Source organism: Carex rostrata, chromosome 28 (genome assembly GCF_964058835.1).
Source record: "Carex rostrata chromosome 28, lpCarRost1.2, whole genome shotgun sequence".
Lineage (NCBI taxonomy): Eukaryota > Viridiplantae > Streptophyta > Magnoliopsida > Poales > Cyperaceae > Carex > Carex rostrata.
The window spans coordinates 5,305,804-5,329,525 of NC_135945.1; the positions used below are offsets into that span (position 1 = coordinate 5,305,804).

At 32.7% G+C, this 23,722-nt stretch overlaps 1 protein-coding gene and 1 long non-coding RNA gene across 2 annotated transcripts; one reads left to right on the forward strand and one right to left on the reverse strand.

Annotated features, from left to right (window-relative positions):
* Positions 1–224: 224 nt before the first annotated feature.
* On the reverse strand, positions 225–23,487 carry LOC144545663 (WAT1-related protein At4g30420-like). The gene is made up of 10 exons (XM_078294218.1): positions 23,423–23,487; positions 23,142–23,265; positions 17,018–17,091; positions 15,739–15,807; positions 15,573–15,642; positions 8,745–8,791; positions 8,419–8,647; positions 1,945–2,103; positions 1,700–1,851; positions 225–493 (listed from the first exon to the last, which is right to left on the reverse strand). Exons 1-10 carry the CDS (start codon positions 23,485–23,487, stop codon positions 301–303), a joined length of 1,182 nt encoding a protein of 393 aa, XP_078150344.1. The 3' UTR covers positions 225–300.
* On the forward strand, positions 9,310–15,317 carry LOC144545568 (uncharacterized). The gene is made up of 3 exons (XR_013508552.1): positions 9,310–9,439; positions 10,033–10,114; positions 15,267–15,317. It is a non-coding gene; the product is annotated as an uncharacterized LOC144545568 (long non-coding RNA).
* Positions 23,488–23,722: the final 235 nt, after the last annotated feature.

Here is a 23,722-nt window from a genome sequence, read left to right on the forward strand (position 1 = left end):
TCTTGGTCAAATAATTTGTTGATAGGTTGAAATATTAATGTAGTTAAGATGTACTTGCGTTTAATTTGCTTAGACAGTGTTAATGTAGTTAAGATGTTGAGCAAGAGATTAATTACTTAATTTGGTTGTCAAACTGGAAATATGTAGATCCATGAACTAAACAATGGAACTTTTAGTTTAATGTGCATATCATATCTTCCCAATTAAAAAGTAAAATGGCCCAAATTAATTTTTTTATTGAATGACATGGTCTTGACAAAAAAGAGCATAAATAATAGCAAAAAATTGACACATTGATCTTCATTCCAACTCTGACTTGTTTGTCATGAGGGGTTGCTGGATATCAGTTTCACAATTTTGAGATTCAGTGTCTATTGAGATGGAAATCTTTTTAAAATCTAAATTTCTCTGTTCTTCCATTCTCTTCAAATCCTCAGCTTTTCCCCATAACACAACATACAGCCCCCCTATAATGGCAGTAGCACCAGCAAAGCTGTAGAAGAAATTAGCAAAAATAAAACATACTCGAAGCAGCCTAGGAAACTCCGCACGCACATAGGGAACTCATCCGTCTAAGGCGATCAACAGAGAAATTATGTCCGGAATTCAACTAGGTAATTCAAAGTCTGTCGTTTTGAGAGTTGCAACACCAGTTCGGCTCCTCTGGTCCGCCTCGGCTCCATCCCTTCTCGTATGTCCGGTCCACATCGTCTCGCTTTATTCGAGCAGATGACTCTGTTTAAGAGTTTTGCCGCTCGTCGCCTCGTCTGTCTATCTCCACTTGCTGGATTCGACTGAGAGTGTTGTGTATTCGTTTCCATCCTCGTAGTATCTACTATAACTATATATGTGAATAAGGTACGCGTTTTTATGGTTGTTGATGATGATGAGATTGCAAAGAGTTACCTCCTTTCTCCTCTCTTTCTTCTCTTCTTTTCTTTCTTCTTCTTCTACCTCTCTGAGTGGTGACTGTTCTAGGCCGATTGATTCAGTTCCCAGTCCGGTTTGATTCAGTGCCTTCTCGGCTGAGTGATGATTGTCCTGGTCCGAATTGATTCAGTGCCTCTTCTTCCTCCTCTCTAAGTTGTGACTGTCTTGGTCCGGTTTGATTCAGTACCTCTCGGCTGTGAATTCCTCTGGGCGACGTCGATTTTGGAAAGAAGAAGACGTTTCATCCTTAAGGAAGGGCTCAATACGGTGTACTCTGCCAGCCATGCAACTCTAAAAATTACTGCTATGTTTACATTCCCAGAGAAGAAAATCAGAAGGCCCACCTACTTGCTAATCGGACGCGAATAGACCAATTTGCATATCGGTTTTTTGACATAGCAAATTAGATGATTTTACAGGTAGCTCAATGTATAGGTTTTCATATTTTTATTTTAATCAAAAGAAACCTATGTAATAGCTATCTTGTATATCGCTGGATCAATGCAATCGCCTATGGGCTTTCAACCAAAAAAAAAATTAGCAAAAATAATTTGTGTGAACTTTTAGAATAAAAAAGAAATAGAGTTATTAGAATCTACACTACTAATAGTTAACCTTTTCCGTTCCAATTCTTTTTTTTTCCTTTATTATTTATTAATATGTCATTGATTTACTTATATTTATGGTTTTATTCAAGTTCCTCGATGAGGATTTATAATGGTAAAACTATCCTGACTATGAATTTTGGAATGATTTTGAACACAATTACCTTCCAATGTGGAACTCTTCATGAAGAATAATAGAAGAAAGAACTGTTGTAATTACAGTCGAGAGAGGGCTAAACATGGCCGAATACAAAGGCCCTCTTACCGATATCCACCACGATTGCAAATAGAAGGCCACAGCAGATCCAAGGAAATCCTGTAAATCATGGATTAATCAACAGTATCAATATATGTTCCTCATAAATAGCTAAGAGATCTTAAATGAAGGCAAAGGAGTTAAGTTAGGTACTGCATATATGCAAGCAAAGAGGTCACTCAAAGAAGTGAAGCACCAAATTCTCAAATCAGGATGAACGTAAAATGTTGCAGCGGCTGCTTGTAGGGCTGACATCAAGCATGTCCATGCCGAGAGTGATAACGGGTCAGAGTACGATTTACAAATGGGGACCTACAAAGAAATGGAAAGACTAAAATTATTATATTTCATCAGAACAACTCTTACAGTAAACAAATTATTTGCAACAATATCTAGTATACTGTATATATGCATGTGAAATATAACAAGATCTGGCTAGTTTAAATAGTCTATTAATCAAGGTCAGGAATTTAGTAACACAGTACACAACTCTATTTTAATTTATTCTTTTTATTCACAATTTGTTTTTGTAGGGTCTGTTTGCTTTATTGTATGATGTTGTTCATGTTTTCTAGTTCTGCTACTATTTTAGATTGGCTACTTCATGCTCTTTTGTGTGCTAGGATATTTTTACAACTCTAGGGGCTTCTCTGCAAAAACAGATAATATTGTTGTCATTTTATATAACCATGCTTGTTCTTGTGTTGTTTATTTAGTTAATTGATGCATGTAATTCAATTAAAGTTGATAATATCTGAATTGTTGCTATTTGTTGAATGTTATTATATGTTTTAGCAAATTTTGATTTTTTTTTTGTTTGCAATATATTTGTCCGTTGCCATATGAAATAATTTTGTTGCAAAAAGTATTTTTCGGGCAACAATCTAATTTAGTTGCAAAAAAAATAATTGGTTGCAATATTTAACATTAATTGCAATAATGGGGCCTAAACAATTCATCTTGGTTCAAATTAGCAAATACATTGCGCAATTGTCAATGCCTCATCCCCTGCAAATTAACATCTATCTCAAATATTAAGTATCATTTTAATAAATATTAGCATCAAAATATCTTTCATTGTTTTATTAATTGAAAATTCATAATTACTTACAAACATGGATATTTATCTTATTTTTCAATTGTCTTAGCCGTAAAATAGATTTCGTACCAAATACAAAACAAGATATACTTTAACAAATATTTGTATAATTTATTCAATAGATTATTTTTTTCAATTTGAATTCTTAGATACTTATTTTAATTTTTTTTAAACCAAAAAAACTCCCAGTGTATCAATTGGTTGTTTGATGGAAAGCTCAATTGGGCCAAGCAGTCTAATGGGGCTGGCTTTGATTTTTGTTTAATTTATAACGATTATTTTTAAACCAGAGTATAGATTACAGAAATTTTTTATACAAATTTGAATGATTTCTGTGTTCAATTTTGTTTAGAGATTAATTCCTTAATTTTGGTAGTCATATTGTAGTTATGTATATCCATGAACTAAACAAAATCTTCCCAATTGAAAAATAAAATGGCCCAGATTAATATTTTCATTGAAGGACATGGTCTTGATTAAAAAAAAAATCATAAATACTTACAAAAAATTAACACAATAATCTTCTATTTTTCCAACTCTGACTTGTTTGTCAGAAGGGGTTGTTCGATATCAGTTTCAAAATTTTGAGATTCAGTACTGTTGGAATTTTTTTTATAATCTATAATTCTCTGTTCTTTCATTCTTTTCAAAAAAATGAAAGATGACAAAAAATAGTCTAAAATATTAACAATTTTCTTTTATTTTTAAATTATTTTTATCATCTTTTATAAATCATAAAAATAGTAAACAAAAAATTCAAAAATAACAAAAATTGATATATTCTACAAGTTCATTATATAACCAATTTACTGAACTACTTAAATCAAATTTTAAAGTTTATATGATAAATTTTTAAAATAATAACACAGAAAGCCTTAACGGGTCGATATGGCCTGAAATTGGAAATCTGAAATTGCTTCATGTTTTAGATTTGAGTCATAATGGATTAATGGGTCTATACCAGCTTCAATAAGCAAGCTTATGACTTATGAGAGGGAATAAAATAGTGGCGAATTATGATCAGTTTTTCGAATTCAAGTTATGAAGGAAACCCGGGTGGGTTTATGTAAGTCAACTTCCAGTAACTGCAATTGTAATTCTTACTTGCAACCGCAGAGCAGATCGAGAAGACATAATAATATTTAATGGTCAAGTGATTTAATTTGTAGCTATAACATACATAGTACGTTTGGCTGTGAATTTATGAGTGAGGCTATATATGGTAATATTTGTATATGAATTGGGATTGAAGAAGTTGGTTAAGGAGTTGAATTGAGCTTGAGTGAAAGGTGACAAATAGATGGAATTCATCTTGAATGTTCAATGTTATTAAACTTATCTAGCCGGCTGTTCAAATGTACATTATATATATAATATTTATATGAACCCAACCCGTTTATTTATCTAAAGTCTAAAATAATTTGGATAAAGTAAGTAATTGGATAAATATATAGTAGACGGCCACTGGTAATTAAACCCAATTAGTTTAGTACTCAATGTTCAATCCGGGTTTTTAATTTAATTATGTCACATAATTAAATATTAAATACTGTACGTCCCTGATCAGATTGAAAGTAACCAACGCATGCAACAATTAATATACACAAGTTAATTATAATAAATGTGAAGTAATAGTAATTTTTTTATTGATTAAAAACATTAATAGTCAGATTAGTATGATTGTCAATTAATTGCACCAATATTTCATTAATTTATTAATGGTGTGTGTTTCTTCTTTAATTAAAATATAAAACTAAATAAAGTAACTCAAAATTAAGTTCCGCGTGAATTTTGAAGAAAATTTAGTCCCATGCTCTAAAGTAACTCAAACTTTGAGTTGTGATCGCATGTTTTCCAACTGGGCTGGGCCTCTTTTTTCCATTCTCTCTCTCTCCCTAATAAAAGCAACGGGTCCATTAACCAGCTGTCTCATATCAACCCAACCCAATCCAATCCATATAAATCCATCTCTTCATTTGTTTTTATAAAAGAGTCTATCTTCCATTCGGCTTCGCTACTGTAATCCTGCACCAAGGACATGTAGCCATATTTCTTGACTACCACTGTATCATCTAACAAACAGAGATAATACCACACGAATTCTCCAACCGGGTATAGGCGGATCTCCCATTTGATATCGCCTATGGTAAAGGGACCATATTTGGTATTATACATTAATCTTTCAAAGGATTTTATTTTCAACAATTCTTCGTTTATTCGGCCGTGCGGTGCAAGCCGTGAAACCTCTTTTGTTTCAACTGTAAACACCCCTTCAGCAAATGAACCCATTGTTGGCTGTGGTGAAAAAAAAGCTTTTGAGGTATTGCACAAATTAAGAATTTGGAGGATGATTGATAGGGAACAGAAATGAAAGGGGGCTTCAATTTAGGGGGTAATTAACAGGGAAAAGACTATTTCTCTGTGTGCTCAGCACGCGGCTAAGACATGAGATATAGTGACAATGATTTGAGAATATTCCTTCCAGATTATGTTTATTAATTGCAACATGTTATCTACTTATCAATAAAGTCAAAACATACAGTTGTTTAAAAAACTTGTATATTTTAATTTCCTTTCCACATCAATTCCGTACAGACCGTACCAGCGAAAATCTAGTCCTGATAAATTTGGATTGGAGGCCTTAGGCCTGCTTACATTTTGGGCCTAGAATCCGTAACACATAAATTACAAATAGTTGGGCCTGAACGATTCCTAATTTTATATTTGTAAATTTGGAGCCACAATAAACCCCTTTGATTTTTGAAGCTCCCCTATGTGTGCTCAAGCTTTGATTCATATCTGCTATAGCAGAGTTCAAATTGAATTATTGATAAATACTTAAATACACCATTAATTTCAATTCTTTTCTGGAAGTTGATAGAAAATTCTATACGAAGCGCGTCATGAATATATGTAGTATATTTTGGTGATTTTCTTCCAAGCAAGAATACAATTATAGCTCTGTACTTTGGCACATAATAAATGCATGAGAATTATATAATTATAATGGAATCCTTTCTCCGTTATGTTACACAACCAATTAGCACATGAAAAATTCAGCAATTTAAAAAAAAATCATAATTGATGTTCCTTTCAAATTGACCAATGTACACAGCTCCACCAACTAATAGGATTTGAACTTGCAAGATCACCAACTCCATTCCTTTTTTCTCATTTTAATTATATATATATAATTAAAATGAGAAAAAAGGAAAATACCAATATAATACAAGCAATTAAACAACATGAACAACTTAACAAAAACACAGAATACAACAAAACCTTTGAAAAACTAAAAAAATGGATAAACTCCGATCCCTGTTAGAGATATAAGTGGGTATATAATGTGAGAAATAATTCGCAATACAAGCAAGAATACAATTATAGCTCTGTACTTTGGCACATAAATGCATGAGAATTATCTAATTATAATGGAATCCTGTCTCTGTTCTGTTACACAACCAACTAGCGCATTAAAAATTCAAGTAAATAATTTTTTTTTCAAAATTGATGTTCCTTTCAAATTGAGCAATGTACGTACACAGCTCCAGCAACTAATAAGATTCTGAATTGAACTTGCAAGATCACCACCTCCATTCCTTTCTTTGAGAAGAAATAAAGATCATATTAGATTCCCAAAGAATATATATATATATATATATATAAATATATATATATATATATATATATATATATAATTAAAGTGAGCAAAAAGGAAAATGCCAATATGACACAAGCAATTAAACAACATGAACAACTTAACAAAAACACAGATCATAACAAAACCTTTGAAAACAAAAAAAATGGATAAACTCCGATCCCTGTTAAAGATATAAGTGGGTATATAATGTGGGAAATAATTAGCAATACAAGAGTTGTAGGTAGAAGATGATTAATTGGAGATGTTCAGAAATAAACTATAATATAGTCTGTAAATGAACTTCATTATAATTGTAATTGATACACAAGATTAATACAATATTTATTCTCTATTTCTTAAATCTTTTAATCCCTTTTATTACTTGGACTCCTCTCGGACATACTTGTCGGTGGTACAACTACTGCTAACATAGACATAGGTGGTCGACTTCTTTTGTACCCAGAAGAGTTGAGGCAATTATTTCAATCATGCTGAACAATTTTGAGCTGACTGCTCTCATGATACTCCGAGAGATCTATTGCAGTTATCATGGCGTCGGCAACCACCTTGGTAAGCTTCTTCTCGCATATTAACTTGAGCCCTTCAATTTTAAAACGATGCGCTGCGACAAACATGTGGTGGTATCTCTCTGGTGGGGTAACCTCCTCGAAATCTGGCTGCATGGTATCGGTATAAATGAAATGGAGCAAGTGTTTAAATGTGAGTCCATCAATGTGCTGTACTGATACACATAAACTATTCATGCTCATATTAATATCCTTTGGTAGGGCCAGAAGTTCTGATCGGAAAACAGATGAACGAGCCGCAAGCACACACCTATGGGCAGCAAATGTATCTTTTTTTACAAGAAAAATAATATCTGCAAAATCACCAGTTACCAGGAGGGTTGATGAGGCTGTCGAAGGCACAGAAAGGTTTGGTGATATGAACTCGGGTTGATGAGGCTGTCCAAGGCGCACAGCATTTGCCGGCGCCTTCCTGGAATCATCAGTCCTCCAATAATGGCAGTAGCACCAACAAAGCTGGAGAAGAAATTAGCAGAAATAATTTGTGTCAACTCTTAGAAGAAAAATAAATAAAGAGAGTTATTAGAAGTTACAATACGAATAGTAGATATTGGTGATAAATTGTAATAACCAATATAAGTGTTCGTCGCCTGCGAGTCAACCTTTGTCATTCCAATTCCTTTCTTTCTTTTTTCTTATTATTTATAGATTTTTCATTGATTTGTTGATTATTTATGGTGCCAATCAAGTTTCTCAATCAGGATTTATTACTGTAAAACTATACTGACTATGAATTTTGTGAATGATTTTGAACACAATTACCTTCCAATGTGGAGCTCTTCATGAAGAATAATACAAGAAAGAACTGTTGTAATTATAGTCGAGAACGGGTTAAACATAGCAGAATACACAGGCCCTCTAACCGATATGCACCAAGATTACAGATAGAAGGTCACAGCAGATCCAAAGAAACCCTGTAAATCATGGATCAATTAATTATATCTATATATGTTCCCCTTAAATAACTAATAGATCTGAAAAAAAGGCAAAAGGGTTAGTTAGGTACAGCATATATGCAAGCAAAGAGGTCACTCAGAGAAGTGAAACACCAAATGGTCAAATCACCAGGATGCATGTAAAATGTTGTGGTGGCTGTTTGTAGGGGTCGGAGTACGATTCGCAAATGGGAACCTACAAAGAAAGGGAAAGACCAAAATTATCATATTTCTTTGGAACCACTACTTTTAGAATAACCTTTTTATCAATATTTGGAATTTAGTAACATGAGTACACAAAACTTTCTTTCTATTTATTCTTTTGATTCACAATTTAATATTGTTGTAACCTTTAATAAAAGCTACCTGTAATATAAGCCATAAAGACCATAAACTGCTTGATCCCATGAGATAGAGGCCACTGATAACCCATTTGTCGATATTCGTGTGAAGATCCACCATTAAATTTTGGAAAGACATGTTTAGAAGCTTTGGTCCTTTAAAGAAGGCCATTGTCATTGCTCCTCCTACACAAATCATGGTGCCAAGTATCTTAGCCCAACTTCCTAAACTTCTTAATTTCACTGTCTCTAATCTGTAAAATGCAAAATGAGGATCGAATTCAAATAATTTCATTGTCTCTTAATTTCACATATAAAATAAGATTAAAATTTTAAGAGTATAAAACATACCCAACAGAAGCAGCCATTACAAAAGTAATTGCTGGAATTAGGTTGGTGTTACGTTAAGAAATTTTTATAATAAAAATTGAGAATGTTTAAAACATAATAAAAATTTTGTTGTTGAACTAGGAGTGAAAAATTATAGTTTATATGAAATTGGGTACAAGATGCAAATTTTATGCATGATTATAGGTATAAAAGCTTCTTTATTTAATATCCAACAATTTGGAGGGTCTATTTAGAAAATTTCCCAAATATGCATGTGAACAACTCAACTTTCTCTCTCTCTCCCTCTGTTCCCTTCTCTGTTGTTGCTGCCCCCTTTTGTGTTCCCCCAAAAGAAAGAAAAAGAGAAAGGAACCCTCTTTCCTCCCATGAAAATCCTTGAGAAATTGAAGAAGAAGTTGGAAATTGTTGATTCAACTCTCTAGTAGCCATCTTGTTCTCCATTGGTACTCACTTTCTCTCCTCTTCTCTCAAATCTGAAATTCATCTCTATTTTCTAGGGTTTTTGATTAAACCCGAAATTTGTGTATAAATTGTGAGTAATCTATCTCTATTAAGCTTCTATGTTGTTAATTTGGTGTTTCCTCTCTCAATTTCATCTTAATCTTCATTTTCTATCTAGGGTTTGGTTCAAATCCGAAAATTAGAGAAATATTTTGATTTGTCTAGTCTAATCCAACAAACAAAGGTGTTGATTGGTAAGTTCTTCTCTCACTCTCTTAAAATCTGAAATTTATTTGGTGTTGATCTCTTTTCTTTGTTCCCTCTTTTGAGTATGGTGATAATTAAACAAAGTCATAATATTTTTGATGAAGTGCTAATATTGTCTCCGAAAGGCTTAATATTTATTGAGTATAGTGATAATTAAACAAAGTCATAATATTTTTGAGGAAGTGCTAATATTGCCTCCGAAAGGCTTAATATTTATTGAGTATGGTGATAATTAAACAAAATCATAATATTTTTGAGGAAGTGCTAATATTGTCTCCGAAAGGCTTAATATTTATTGAGTATAGTGATAATTAAACAAAGTCATAATATTTTTGAGGAAGTGCTAATATTGCCTCCGAAAGGCTTAATATTTATTGAGTATGGTGATAATTAAACAAAGTCATAATATTTTTCAGGAAGTGCTAATATTGTCTCCGAAAGGCTTAATATTTATTGAGAAAGGCTTGATCATTTATTCCAAAATGGATTATGTTAAGGAAAGTATATAGAAAATAATATCACTCAAGTAATCATATCAATCGTCGAACAAATATTGAATTAAGTATATATGTTAACATAGGTGTAGGCTCGGTTGAGCAAGATTTTGCGGGATCTTTCGAGACGTCCAAACCATAAGTGCGAGATACGCTCTTCATAATCAGGTGCGGGATTCTTGGACTTGTTTGATACTTTATTTTCAGGAATTAAACTGTTTATTCGTTTGTCATGTTGAATGCTTAATTGTTGCATATTTTGGAATTCATGCTGTATATTGATTCTTGCATAAATGAGAATGATTTGAATTGTTCGGTTAAGTTTAACTTGCATGTTGGTATGGTTATTATTTGATTAGTTCTAGTAATTGTTCTTGAGGTGAATGAATCTGCCAGGCCGACCTGTTTAGGTGGCTGGATCAGGTCACTAGTGGAAAATATGGAATCAGGATCGGTTATATACACATATCAGTATCGGAATCCAACCGATCCTGTTGAAGGCGATACTGATACTATCAGGATCGGTTTTATATTTTTTAAAGAACCGATCCAAATAGAAACTATTAGGATCGGTTTTTTAACAAAACCGATCTTAATAGTTGTTATCTAGATCGGTTTTTGACTAAGAACCGATCCAGATACGTACTATCAAGATCGGTTTTTATAAAAAAACCGATCCTGATACAAATTTTTTTTTTTCAAAAAAATTTCTGCAAAAAAAAAAAAAAAAAAAAAAAAATCAGGGTCGGTTTTTAATAAAAAACCGACCCTAATAGTATTAGGATCGGTTTTTTATTAAAAACCGACCTTGATTTTTTTTTTTTTTTTTTTTTTTTTTTTTTTTTTTTTTTTAAAATTGTATCAGGATCGGTTTTATTGCTAAAAACCGATCCTGATAGTACTATCAAGATCGGTTTTTATATAAAAACCGATCTTGATATTTTTTTCGAATTTTTTTTTAATTAAAAATTACATATCAAGATCGGTTTTTATATAAAAACCGATCTTGATAGTATTTTCGATTTTTTTTTTTTAAATTACATATCTAGATCGGTTTTTGAATAAAAACCGATCTTGATACGTACTATCAAGATCGGTTTTTATATAAAACCGATCCTGATGTTTTATTGAGGCTAAAAAAAATATTTTTATTTATTTGACCAGCTTCCATATATATTTTGCTGGCCAGCATCCTAAATTTTTTTTTTTTGCACAGTAAGAAGCAATAATCAATTAAATATCATATACACATTCTAAATTAATTATCATACACATCTTAAACTATTACAAAAAATTCATGTACTTCATACAAAGTTTTGTGAAGCATTACATATTATAACAAGAAATTTAAATCCAAAAGAAAAATTAATTAACAAACATACAAGTGACTAATTGGGCTATTTCTTCAATTAACACACATTTATGCAATATACACAATTATGCAATTAATGTAAAGCACAACAATAAAAAAATCAATAATTACCTCTTTTGCAATCACATCACTTGAGATTAAAAAAAATCCTAAAAACAAAAACAAAGGTAACAATTAGATAGAAAAACATTTTCCAATAAAAAATACAAAAAAATGTGTTTTAAAAGTATAATAATGAGAAAATTAGATAAAGCTAATACCATGATAGTTGATCGGCCGGATGATTAAGTAACTTGAGAGAGATGTCCTCAAAACTGTAAAACAATATATAAACACCATTAATTCATTTTTGAAACAATAAAAAAAATAAAAAATTGGCACAATTGAGCCGGAGGTGCGAGATGCTCGGATTTGAGAGGAAGAGACGGAGAGAAAGATAGAGAGACACACGGAGGAGAGAGAGAGACGGAGACAGAGAGAGAGAGTACTGAGGATTTGAGAGGGAGATACGGAGACAGAGACAGAGACGCTAAATTGAAAATGAGAGGCGCGAAATGAAAATAAGAAGAACCCTAGCTAAGCTGGTTATATAGAAAGTTATCATTAGGATCGGTTGTTTATAAAGAACCGATCCTAATAGTATCAGGATCGGTTTTTATAAAAAAACCGATCCTGATACTAATTTTTTTGAAAAAAAAATAGTATCAGGATTGGTTTTTTATTATAAAAAACCGATCCTGATACAATTTTTTTTTTTTCAAAAAAATTTCTGCAAAAAAAAAAAAAAAAAAAAAAAAAAAAAAAAAAAAATCAGGGTCGGTTTTTAATAAAAAACCGATCCTAATACTATTAGGATCGGTTTTTTATTAAAAACCGACCCTGATTTTTTTTTTTTTTTTTTTTTTTTTTTTTTTTTGCAGAAATTTTTTTGAAAAAAAAAATTTGTATCAGGATCGGTTTTATTGCTAAAAACCGATCCTGATAGTATCTGGATCGGTTTTTAGCAATAAAACCGATCCAGATAGTTTTTTTCTTTTATTTGGAAAATCTTTTCATATGGTTATGTTTAAATAAATATAAAAAAATTACATATTAGAAATATAAGTTAATTATTTAATAAAAATTTGATTTAATTTTCAAATGACTTGTGCATATAATATATTTTCTTTTCATATGGTTATGCATCAATGACTTGTGCCATATAATATATTTTATTTTCCATTTCAACACTTAAATAAAATGAAGGAAGGGGATTTTTTTTTTTCAGCTATATGTTTAATTTGATTATCTTTAGATATATATTGTGGTATATGTATAATTACAATAATAATTTATGGAAGAAACTTTCTTATTAAAACAACAGTTATCGGGTTAATAAATTAACAATGGCTATTTATATGATTTTTATGTAGGAGATTCTCTCTGATTTATAACAATTGACGACCAATGTCAAATTCATTAATTTCTATGTATATTTTGACCGGTTTGAAATGATCAGATTTGCAACGACCAATATTGTTGCTCTTTATACTAGAATTGTTATTGGTCGTCAAAAGAACGACCAAAATGACTTTAAGATTCTCAAATATCATTAATAATAAGACAATAAACTTTTACATTTTTTTTAATTAATGTATATATATATATATATATATATATATATATATATATATATATATATATATATATGACAAATGATGTAAGCCTCATATACATATAGTGGTAAGTATAATATGAGTAAGGCTGGGGTGCTATGGATAGCATATAGGCCTCTATGCTACGGCTCAATATTCAAGTTTTTAAAATCCAAACGGTCGATCCGAACCGTTCATCTTATTCTCCATATTAATATCTGCTTGGAGACCAAATTTTATAATTTTCTGAATTTTTTTACTATTTATTAAGCCACTTTGAAAATCGCTAATCCAACGGTTTTACTGTTTTGTGCAGCCACCGTTGGATCAACAATTTTGTAAAATACTTAATAAATAGTAAACAATTTCATAAAAATGTAAAATTTGGTCTCCAAGCAGATATTAATATGGAGAATAAGATGAACGGTTCGGATCGACCGTTTGGATTTTAAAATATGAAATATTGAGCCGTAGCATAGAGGCCTCTATGCTATCCATAGCACCCAGCCTTACTCGTATAATATATATGGTTCATCTCTCATGAGTCATGATTATTAGATACATGCATTAATTTTGGATTGAGAAAAAAAAATGCACGCTTTCTAAAATTTCTATTAAATAATTAACTTATATTTCTAATATGTAATTTTTTATATTTATTTAAACATAACCATATGAAAAGATTTTCCAAATAAAAGAAAAAAAACTATCTGGATCGGTTTTATTGCTAAAAACCGATCCAGATACTATCAGGATCGGTTTTATTGCTAAAAACCGATCCAGATACTATCAGGATCGGTTTTTAGCAATAAAACCGATCCTGATACAATTTTTTTTTTCAAAAAAATTTCTGCAAAAAAAAAAAAAATAGGGTCGGTTTTTAATAAAAAACCGACCCAGATTTTTTTTTTTTTTTTTGCAGAACCAATTTTGAAAAAAAAATTGTATCAGGATCGGTTTTATAAAAAAACCGATCCTGATAGTATCAGGATCAGTTGTTCTAAACAACCGATCCTAATAGTTTAACTATTAGGATCGGTTTTTTAGAACAACTGATCCTGATAGTATCAGGATCGGTTTTTTAGAACAACCGATCCTGATAGTTCACAAATTTGGATCGGTTGACTAAAAAACCCGATCTAACTAGTTTTTAGGATCGGTTTTGTTCAGAAAACCGATCCAGATAGGTATTAGTATCGGTTGTTTCATATAACCGATCCAGATAGGCCGATCCTGATTCATGTTTTTCCACTAGTGGGTGACGGTGACCTATCCGTTGATTTGTTTCTGAATTTGCCAGGCCGACCTGTTTAGGTGGCTGGATCAGGTGACGGTGACCTATCTGTCGATCTGTTTCTGAATTTGCCAGGCCGACCTGTTTAGGTGGCTGGATTCAGGTGACGGTGACCTATCCGTCGATCTGTTTTCTGAATTTGCCAGGCCGACCTGTTTAGGTGGCTGGATTCAGGTGACGGTGACCTATCCGTCGATCTGTTTTTTGAATTTGCCAGGCCGACCTGTTTAGGTGGCTGGATCAGGTGACGGTGACCTATCCGTCGATCTGTTTATGAATTTGCCAGGCCGACCTGTTTAGGTGGCTGGATTCAGGTGACGGTGACCTATCCGTCGATCTGTTTTCTGAATTTGCCAGGCCGACCTGTTTAGGTGGCTGGATTCAGGTGACGGTGACCTATCCGTCGATCTGTTTTCTGAATTTGCCAGGCCGACCTGTTTAGGTGGTTGGATCAGGTGACGGTGACCTATCCGTTGATCTGTTTAATGAATTTTGCAAGGCTGATAGCCGACTTTGGTTCTATTTGAATGAAATTGCAAAGTTGAGCAGTATGGCTGACTTTGATTCCTTGTGATTGCATTTTTGTCAAGTTGACCTGTATAGGTGACTTGTAACCAGACCTCAGGAAATGGTTAAGCCAAATAGCTACAGATGGGTGTCAGATAAAGGGTCCAGCTTGGTTGGCCATCTGTAGGCGTCTGTAACCCTACAGATGTGGGTTTGATAAAGGTCCAGCTCGAAAGAACATCTGTAGTTGCTACAAGCCCTAATGAGTCGAGTTAAGCCAACTACGTGTTTATTTTGAAATTCACCTTGGAAATTCCGTAAACTGTGATTCGGTTTATTCTTTGTTGTCGAGCATATGCATTCCTTTTTATTATTGAATATGTGTTTGATTGAATTGCTATTGTATGGGTTTCATTTTTGAATATGGAGTTTGATTGCAAGTCCAATAATCTAACTGTGGCAAATTCGCACTGAGAATTTATTCTTACCCCCACCCTTTGGGTTATTTTACAGGTTCTGGTGCGACTGATTCCGGGGAGGCACGCAAGTAGTAGGCCTTTGGTAGTACACCATTTTATGACCCTAGATATATATTTTGTTGTATAGTTCTAGGTTAGGCCTCGTGGTTGGTATCCGGATGAGATACTTTTGAGGTATGATATCCTGACCGGACCGTGTACTCTGATTCATATCTATAAACTATGTTTTATATTATTAGTTGTGAGAATGTGAATTGAATTGCCTTGTAAGTATACACGGAGTTGTATGCTTACGGCGGGGTACTGTCGCATCCTGTGGCCGCGGGGTGTGACAGTTGGCCATAGCTGCAGCCATTGATGGACACCCCAAATATACCCCTTGATAATACAATGACTGAGTCATGGTGACACTGTTGAGTATTTATATAAGACATTGCAAAAGTACCAACTTAACATTAAAAAAAACAAATCCAGCTTAATTGAATTTCAAGTAATTTCATACATACCCAGTTAAAGATGCAAGGAAAACCAATCCAAAGCCTTTAAAATTGAGAGACATGTCAGAAACCCTATCCCTGTAAATTTGAAAGGTTTCAAGTTAACTGAGATGCTTAAACATTTAAAATTATTTCAGATCAACACATGATAATTGATAATGACTATGTTTATATATATAGCTATTAAATTTTGGAAATATCTAGCAATCTATCCTCTATGACTCTTTTTTTAACTTTGGAAATAGCAGCATGATCAATCCATCAATATGGACTCAACTATTCTGTATTGCTCTCTGTATTTAAATTGACTCTGGTTTTCAATGATGGTATTACATATGTCACCCAGACATTGGTTATACATGTTTTGAGGCCAGAAAAAATATAAAAATAAAGAAATATAAGTGAAAAAAAATATGTTCTCCATTGTTGTGAAAATTTGTTATTGACACAACAATATTAGAAAACTTTTAACATTGTCTTTAATGAGCAATTATTTTTCGTACTCCCCTAATTAGTAAATATTTTAATAACACTCCTCTTTCTATATAATGTATTTTCTCAATCTATTGGTCTCCTTCTCAGAGAAAGAAAAAAAGACGAATTTCAACACGGAACTTAATTTTAGGTAGCTCCATTAATGATTAATCTAATCAAGTTTGCAAGAAGTGCAAATAACAAATGGAGTCTTTACAATGAGATGGCCTCAAAAATTTTAACATAAATTCAAACTATATTAAACATATTTAATTACAATCACATGCTTCTTAAATTTCCTTTTTACTTCAATCTGTAAAATGTCTTAAATTAAAATAATAATAACTACACTATAATTTATATTTTGTAACTTTAATCCAGAGTAAAATTGGGTTAATTTATGTTTTTAATTGTAGTAATTGAATTTTTTTTTTACAGATACAAGATGTACAATATAGCTACTATTAAGGTATGTTCAACTGTCACGATTTAGCCTTAATTGTCACATCCCGACAACAGGACAGACAACCCATCGTGCACATCAGCACAAGGCAATTATATTATCCTACAACAATATATGTACATACATTACCAATGACAAATTAAGACAAGAGCCACAATACATGAATAAAACTTTCTTTTAAGTTTTGAAATATACATGTAATAATCAATTGAAAATAAACTTGTTCGGTACAATAAAATACAATAGAAATACCATAACAAATTTATTTGAAGTAACCAAAATACTCATCTTTGTGGCAAGTCCCGCAATCCTCTAGTTTGACATCTCGTTTTCGCGTCTCACGCTGTGTACCTGGAACCCACCGAAGTGGAAATGTGAGAGATTGAAAATCTCCCAGTGCGGTTTTCAGTTTCAGTCGAGTTATTCTAAGACCCAACCAACTAAACAAAACCAGCACCGAGCATAATAATAACATTACAACAATTATAGAAATCAAAGAGCAACTAATGAAGATGAAATCAACCAAGTAGTACATAAATTGTAAAAACGCATTTATTATCTCATGATCTAAAAATAAACAGTATTTAAAAAAAAAAATACAATGCTAATGTATCCTATCAAATATGCAAATATTAATGTGCACTAGTTTAATATACTTATAAAGCTTCATGAACTAAATCATACTAAATTCATAAATATTCGTGATAGAATAAAATCACATTATATATTGGGTAACCATTTTGGCGGCCATTTTTATTAATATCCCTGAAAAAAAAGAAAATTTTAAAAATAACCCTGTTCCTCATTTTTTTTTAAATATGCCCTGACCGCCTGGACCAGGGGCGGCCCAAAACACCAAGTGAGGCGCCCCAGGGCCCGGCGGCCCATACCCCAAGTGAGGCGCCACCCCCTGGGGCGCCCCATTAGTAATTTGGTTTTTTTTTTTTTTTTTTTTGAGAAATCTTAGTATTTTGATTTGAATAATTTTGTTGAAAAAAGTGTTGGGTTTATGTATATGTGTATGTCAAAAAATAAAATATTATGTATATGTGTATGTGTATGCCAAAAAATATAATATTTGATATATTTACGAAGTGATGTCGTAAATTTTTATAACTTTAATTTTTATTTTTATTTCTTTGGTGAACTATATGTATAATATACACACATACACATACACACATGCACATACACATACACATACACATATACACATACATATATACACATACACATACAAAAAAACTCACATATACATATACACATACACATACACATACACATACACATACACATACACATACACATACACATACACATACACATACACATACACATACACATACATATACATATACATATACATACACACATACACATACACATACACATACATTTCGATTAACGGGTACCGGTCCTGACTCTGGCATAGTTGGAAATCTAGGGATTATGGGTGTCTGTCTGGGTGGTAGTGGTAACTCTTCAGTATTTTCTGGGGAGTTGTGGTACCCCTGGTTGTCATTACCGGGGCTGTGATACTCCTAGTGGTACCCCTGGTTGTCATAAGGGGATTGCTGGTGGTACTCCTGGTGGTCATAAGGGGAGTGCTGATGGTACCCCTGGTTGTCATAACCTGAAGGTCCAGCCCCAGCCGAACTTGAAGGTCCAGCCCTCGTGCGGGGAACCCTCTTCGAATATATGTCCATTACCGGGACCCCACAAGCTACAAATTGAGTATACACAACTCTCCACAAATTGGCATCTGTTATTGGAAACTTAACAAAGTAAGGTCTACCCCCCCCCACGTGAGTTGTCAATCCGTGTAGCCAACTCTATTTCATACCTGTTGGGGTTTACAGATGTCTTTTCGTATATTAGCTGCTTCAGTTCCTCAAATGTGGTATTTTCATTAATCTCGAAGCCAAATGCGACTTCTTTCGTGTAATGCACGCCATCTTCATCCCTTTCTAGCTTGCCGCCGACATACAGTGCAACTAACATCTCTTCTTTAACAAACTACATTTTAAAAAAAAAATTTACAAGTATTACATGACATAATAATGGGTACATTAATAAATGACTAATTGAAAAATAAATAAACAAAATTAAAAAAAATTACAATTTTTCTACAGTAGGTGTACAGCAATTGCTACAGTAATTGTACAGTACGCTGCAGTAAATACCAACAATAATGTACAGTACGATACAGTACAGGTCAACAGTAAATGTACAGTACGCTACAGTAAATGTCAACAGTAATGTACAGTACGCTACAGTAAGTGCAACAGTAAATTTGGAACAGTAATTACTAATTATTATAATTATAATTACTAATTATTATAATTAAAAAAACATACTTATTTTCCCCAGTTATCGCCTCCAGAGAAGGTCTGAGATCGGGAAGTGACAGAGGCAGAAAATGCGTTTAAATCACAGGACTAGTGGGGCGCCCCAGGGGGTGGCGCCTCACTTAAGGTATGGGACGCCGGGCCCTGGGGCGCCTCACTAGCTGTTTTGGGCCGCCCCAGGCCCAGGCGGTCAGGGCATGTATGAAAAAAAATTAGAGAGGGGCATTTTTAAAATTTTCTATTTTTTTAAGAATATTAATAAAAATGGCCGCCATTTTGGTATTAACAATACTGGGTCGTGCGCTACAAGTACAGCGCCTACATGATCCCAGTCATGCGCTACAAGTTCAGCGCCTACATGACCATCAAGACTCATACAAGACTCCGATCATGCGCTACCACGAATATGGCTCCTACACAATTTCTGTTATGGCCATAACCTGAAATTATGCTCTTACCCCGAATAGGGCACCTACATGACTAAAGTTATGCGCTACAATTTCAGCGCCTACATAACCGAGTCATGCGCTACCACGAATATGGCGCCTGTGCAATTTCTGTTATGCGCTACAAGTTCAGCGCCTACATAACATAAATTACACGCTTACCCCGAATATGGCGTCTATGCAATTTCTGTTATGCGCTACAAGTTCAGCGCCTACATAACATAAATTACATGCTTACCCCGAATAGGGCATCTACATGATCGTCAGGTTTCAGACATTTGGTTCTTTAACACAGTTCACAATATCATGTTACAAATCATTCTTTTCCAAATCATGTCATGTGTTAGTTTCAAAATATGCTTCATAAAAATATGCTCATGTATGCATCCTTCTGACTCAACTAATAAATACAATGCATAATATAATTCAATTCTAACTTATGTTTCAGACCAAGTACTTCAATCAAATAATTCTTAGTTTCAAACAATAAAATATGCCTCACATGCAAATTTATGCATTCATGTCATGCATTTGTGAAAATTACTATGCATCCATATCATGCTAAGGTTCATTTAAATCAAACTCATGCTTTAGCTAAGTTGCTTTCTATCATGTCATGTACTAGATTAGGAAAAATATGACCATGTAAACATTTCAAGCTACCATTCATAGAATGCAATTGGAAAACCATAATAAGTACCTAATTATAATCTGATAAACGAACATGAGGCCAACCAGCAATTAATAATAATGAAAAATAGCAATCAAACAAATCAAATCATTTTTCAAATAGTGTTAAACCAAATGATTCAACCATGTCTCTAGTCCCACAAATTGATCGAGCCATTCGAAGAACAGCCCCTCGAACATAAATAATCAGCCAAGCAAACCAATAAGTTCCTTCTCCTCCGTCTTCTGCGTCTCACAGGCTGCATAGAGGTGTCGGCAACAACCTCTCACCATCTCCGTTCCTTTTCTTCCCCTTTATGCCTTTATTTCCCTCACCGCTTTCCCTTTTTTTTCTAAGGTCCTCTGTTGGACAAAGGAGAGGGCCCCCAAAATAATAGAAAAGTAGTTGTATATTTTTTTTTATTACGATTTTATATTTTATTTCCCTTTTCCTAAGATAAATTTCAACCACATAATTAAAAGTGAAGGTCGGTAGATCAAAAGTGGTAGACAGGTGTCACCATGAGAATTTGATACAAAATGATGTTAATTTATATATTGACTAGTGGCATGCAACAATAAAAAAAATTATATTTGTTTAATGAATATAGCTTTGACTTATAAATTACCAAGTTTCCAATAAATTATTGTTATAAAATTTTTAAGACATTTCTAGACTAAAATGAAACCTATATATCTATTTACTTGTAACCGTACAATCAAATAATTCCAAAATAATTGTTCATATTAATTAATGAAAATTTAAGATAAATCTAAATATAAAAATATTATAGCTACGTTGCAAATATTTCTTCAATTATGAGCTTTACTTCGAGTGAAATAAAATTTTAAAGTATTAAAAAACTAGGATGCTACAATTTCTTGACATGGAAATCAAAATTGCTATTTAAAAAATAAAATAAATAATACTCCCTTTCAAACTAAATAATTCTCCAAGTATTTCAAAACTAGGATGTTACATTAATAGCTCTCGAAATGAAAGCAAAATCCTACAATTTTCTATGCATGTAAATTAATTGAGATGATATAAAACATCTACTGGTTTAAATTGTTTCAATAGTAAGGAAAATGTTTGAAAAATAGAAAACATCTAACATGTATAAAGTAAATAAAAATATTTAAAAGGAGTTAACATATTAAATTATCACATTTCATTTTAGTATTTTGAGAAAACATAAACGCAAGATCGAGGAAGGGATCAAACGAAATTGATAGTTGGGCCTGAACGATTAAAAATAGTATTTTGGGCCTAGATCCTTAACATATAAATTAAAAATAGTTGGGCCTGAACGATTCCTAATATTATATTTGTAAATTTGGAGCCATAATAAACCCCTTTGATTTTTGAAGCTCCCCTATGTGTGCTCTCGCTTTTATTCATATCTGCTATAGCAGAGTTCAAATTGAATTATTGATAAATACTAAAATACACCATTAGTTTCAATTCTTTTCTGGTTCATTTAAGTTCCAGTCCTGTATATGGAATTTGAAAGGTACAGAAAATTCTCTATGAACAGCGTATATTAATGGTAGCGGGTCATGATCGAATATATATAGTAGATTTTGGTGATTTTCTTCCAAGCAACAATACAATTATAGCTCTGTAATTTGGCACATAAATGCATGAGAATTCTATAATTATAATGGAATCCTTTCTCCGTTCTGTTACACAACTAAGTAGCGCATTAAAAATTCAAGCAATTAAAAAAAAAAATCATAATTGATGTTCCTTTCAAATTGACCAATGTACACAGCTCCACCAACTAATAGGATTCTGAATTGAACTTGCAAGATCACCACCTCCATTATTTTTTTTCTCATTTTAATTATATATATATAATTAAAATGAGAAAAAAGGAAAATGCCTATATGATACAAGCAATTAAACATGAACAACTTAACAAAAACACAGATCACAACAAAACCTTTGAAAAACAAAAAACTGGATAAACTCCGATCCCTGTTAGAGATATAAGTGGGTATATAATGTGGGAAATAATTAGGAATACTAGCATGGTAGGTAGGAGATGATTAATTGGAGATGTTTAGAAATAAACCATAATATAGTATGTAAATGAACTTCATTGTAATTGTAATTGATACACAAGATTAATACAATATTCATTCTCTATTTCTTAAATCCTTTAATCCCTTTCATTACTTGCAACTACTGCTAACATAGACATAGGTGGTCGACTTCTTTTGTACCCAGAACAGTTGAAGCAATTATTTCAATCATGCTGAACAATTTTGAGCAGACTGCACTCATGATACTCCGAGAGATCTATTACGGTTAACATGGCGTCGGCAACCACCTTGGTAAGCTTCTTCCCACATATTAACTTGAGCCCTTCAATTTTAAAACTATGTGCTGCGACAAACATGTGGTGGTATCTCTCTGGTGGGGTAACCTCCTCGAAGTCAGGTGGCAAGGTATCGGTATAAATGAAATGGAGCAAGTGTTTAAATGTGAGTCCATCCACTAGTGGAAAAACAGAAATCAGGATCGGCCTATCTGGATCGGTTATATGGACACCCGATCCTAATAAGTATCTGGATCGGTTTATTTAAAAAAACTGATCCTAAAAACTATTCAGATCGGTTTTTAGTAACAACTGATCCTAGTATAATACTATTAGGCTCGGTTTTTTGTGGAAACGGTTCCTGATACTATCAGGATCAGTTTTATATTAGAACCGATCCTAATAGTTCAATCATTTGGATCAGGTTTTACTAAAAACTGATCCTGATAGTATCAGGAACCGTTTTCAACAAAAACCGATCCTAATAGTTTGAACTATTAGGATCAGTTATTGGTTAGAACCGATCTTGATACTATCAGGATCTGTTTTAAATAAAACTGATCCTGATGGTAATGCATATTTTTTAATAAACTAGAAAAGAAATTTTTTTTTTTATTCCATGAATAAACATATTAGTTTTAAATGATTTCAATGTAACATTTGGCAAATTGGAAAAAGAAAGAGATACATTATTTCCAGAGAATAGAGAACTAAATTGCAAGCAGCATATCACAGCACCTGTCCCCTCATTAAGTGTCATGACTGATGACAAACCTCCAAAAGAAACAAAACACACACCAAGAACCATAAATCTAGAATTCCAAAACATATAAGATTACAATTCTTTTTTTTGGTAAAAAGCCTAGGTCCAGTTTCATTAAGAAACACTGTTAAATTACAAAAACTGAGTAAAAATCTTCAGAGCTCCAGTCATCCAAAATTCAAAGAACCAATTTTTTTCAGTCTGACTCTTCATTTGGTTCTTCATCTGACTCCGAAGATCCTTCATCTGACTCCGAAGATCCTACATCCATCTCTTCCCCTTTCTTTGATGATCCTTCAACTAATTTTTTACTTATTTATTTAATTATTTTTGTATCTTTGATTTATCTCAACCACATATAATAAATCAATTTAAATCAGAGAAAATTATATGGATCGGTTCTGAACATAATAACCGATCCAGAAAATATATATTATTTTTGAATTGCTGAATTTTTATTAGGATCGGTTTTATTGTTTATAACCGATCCAGATTCTATCTTAATA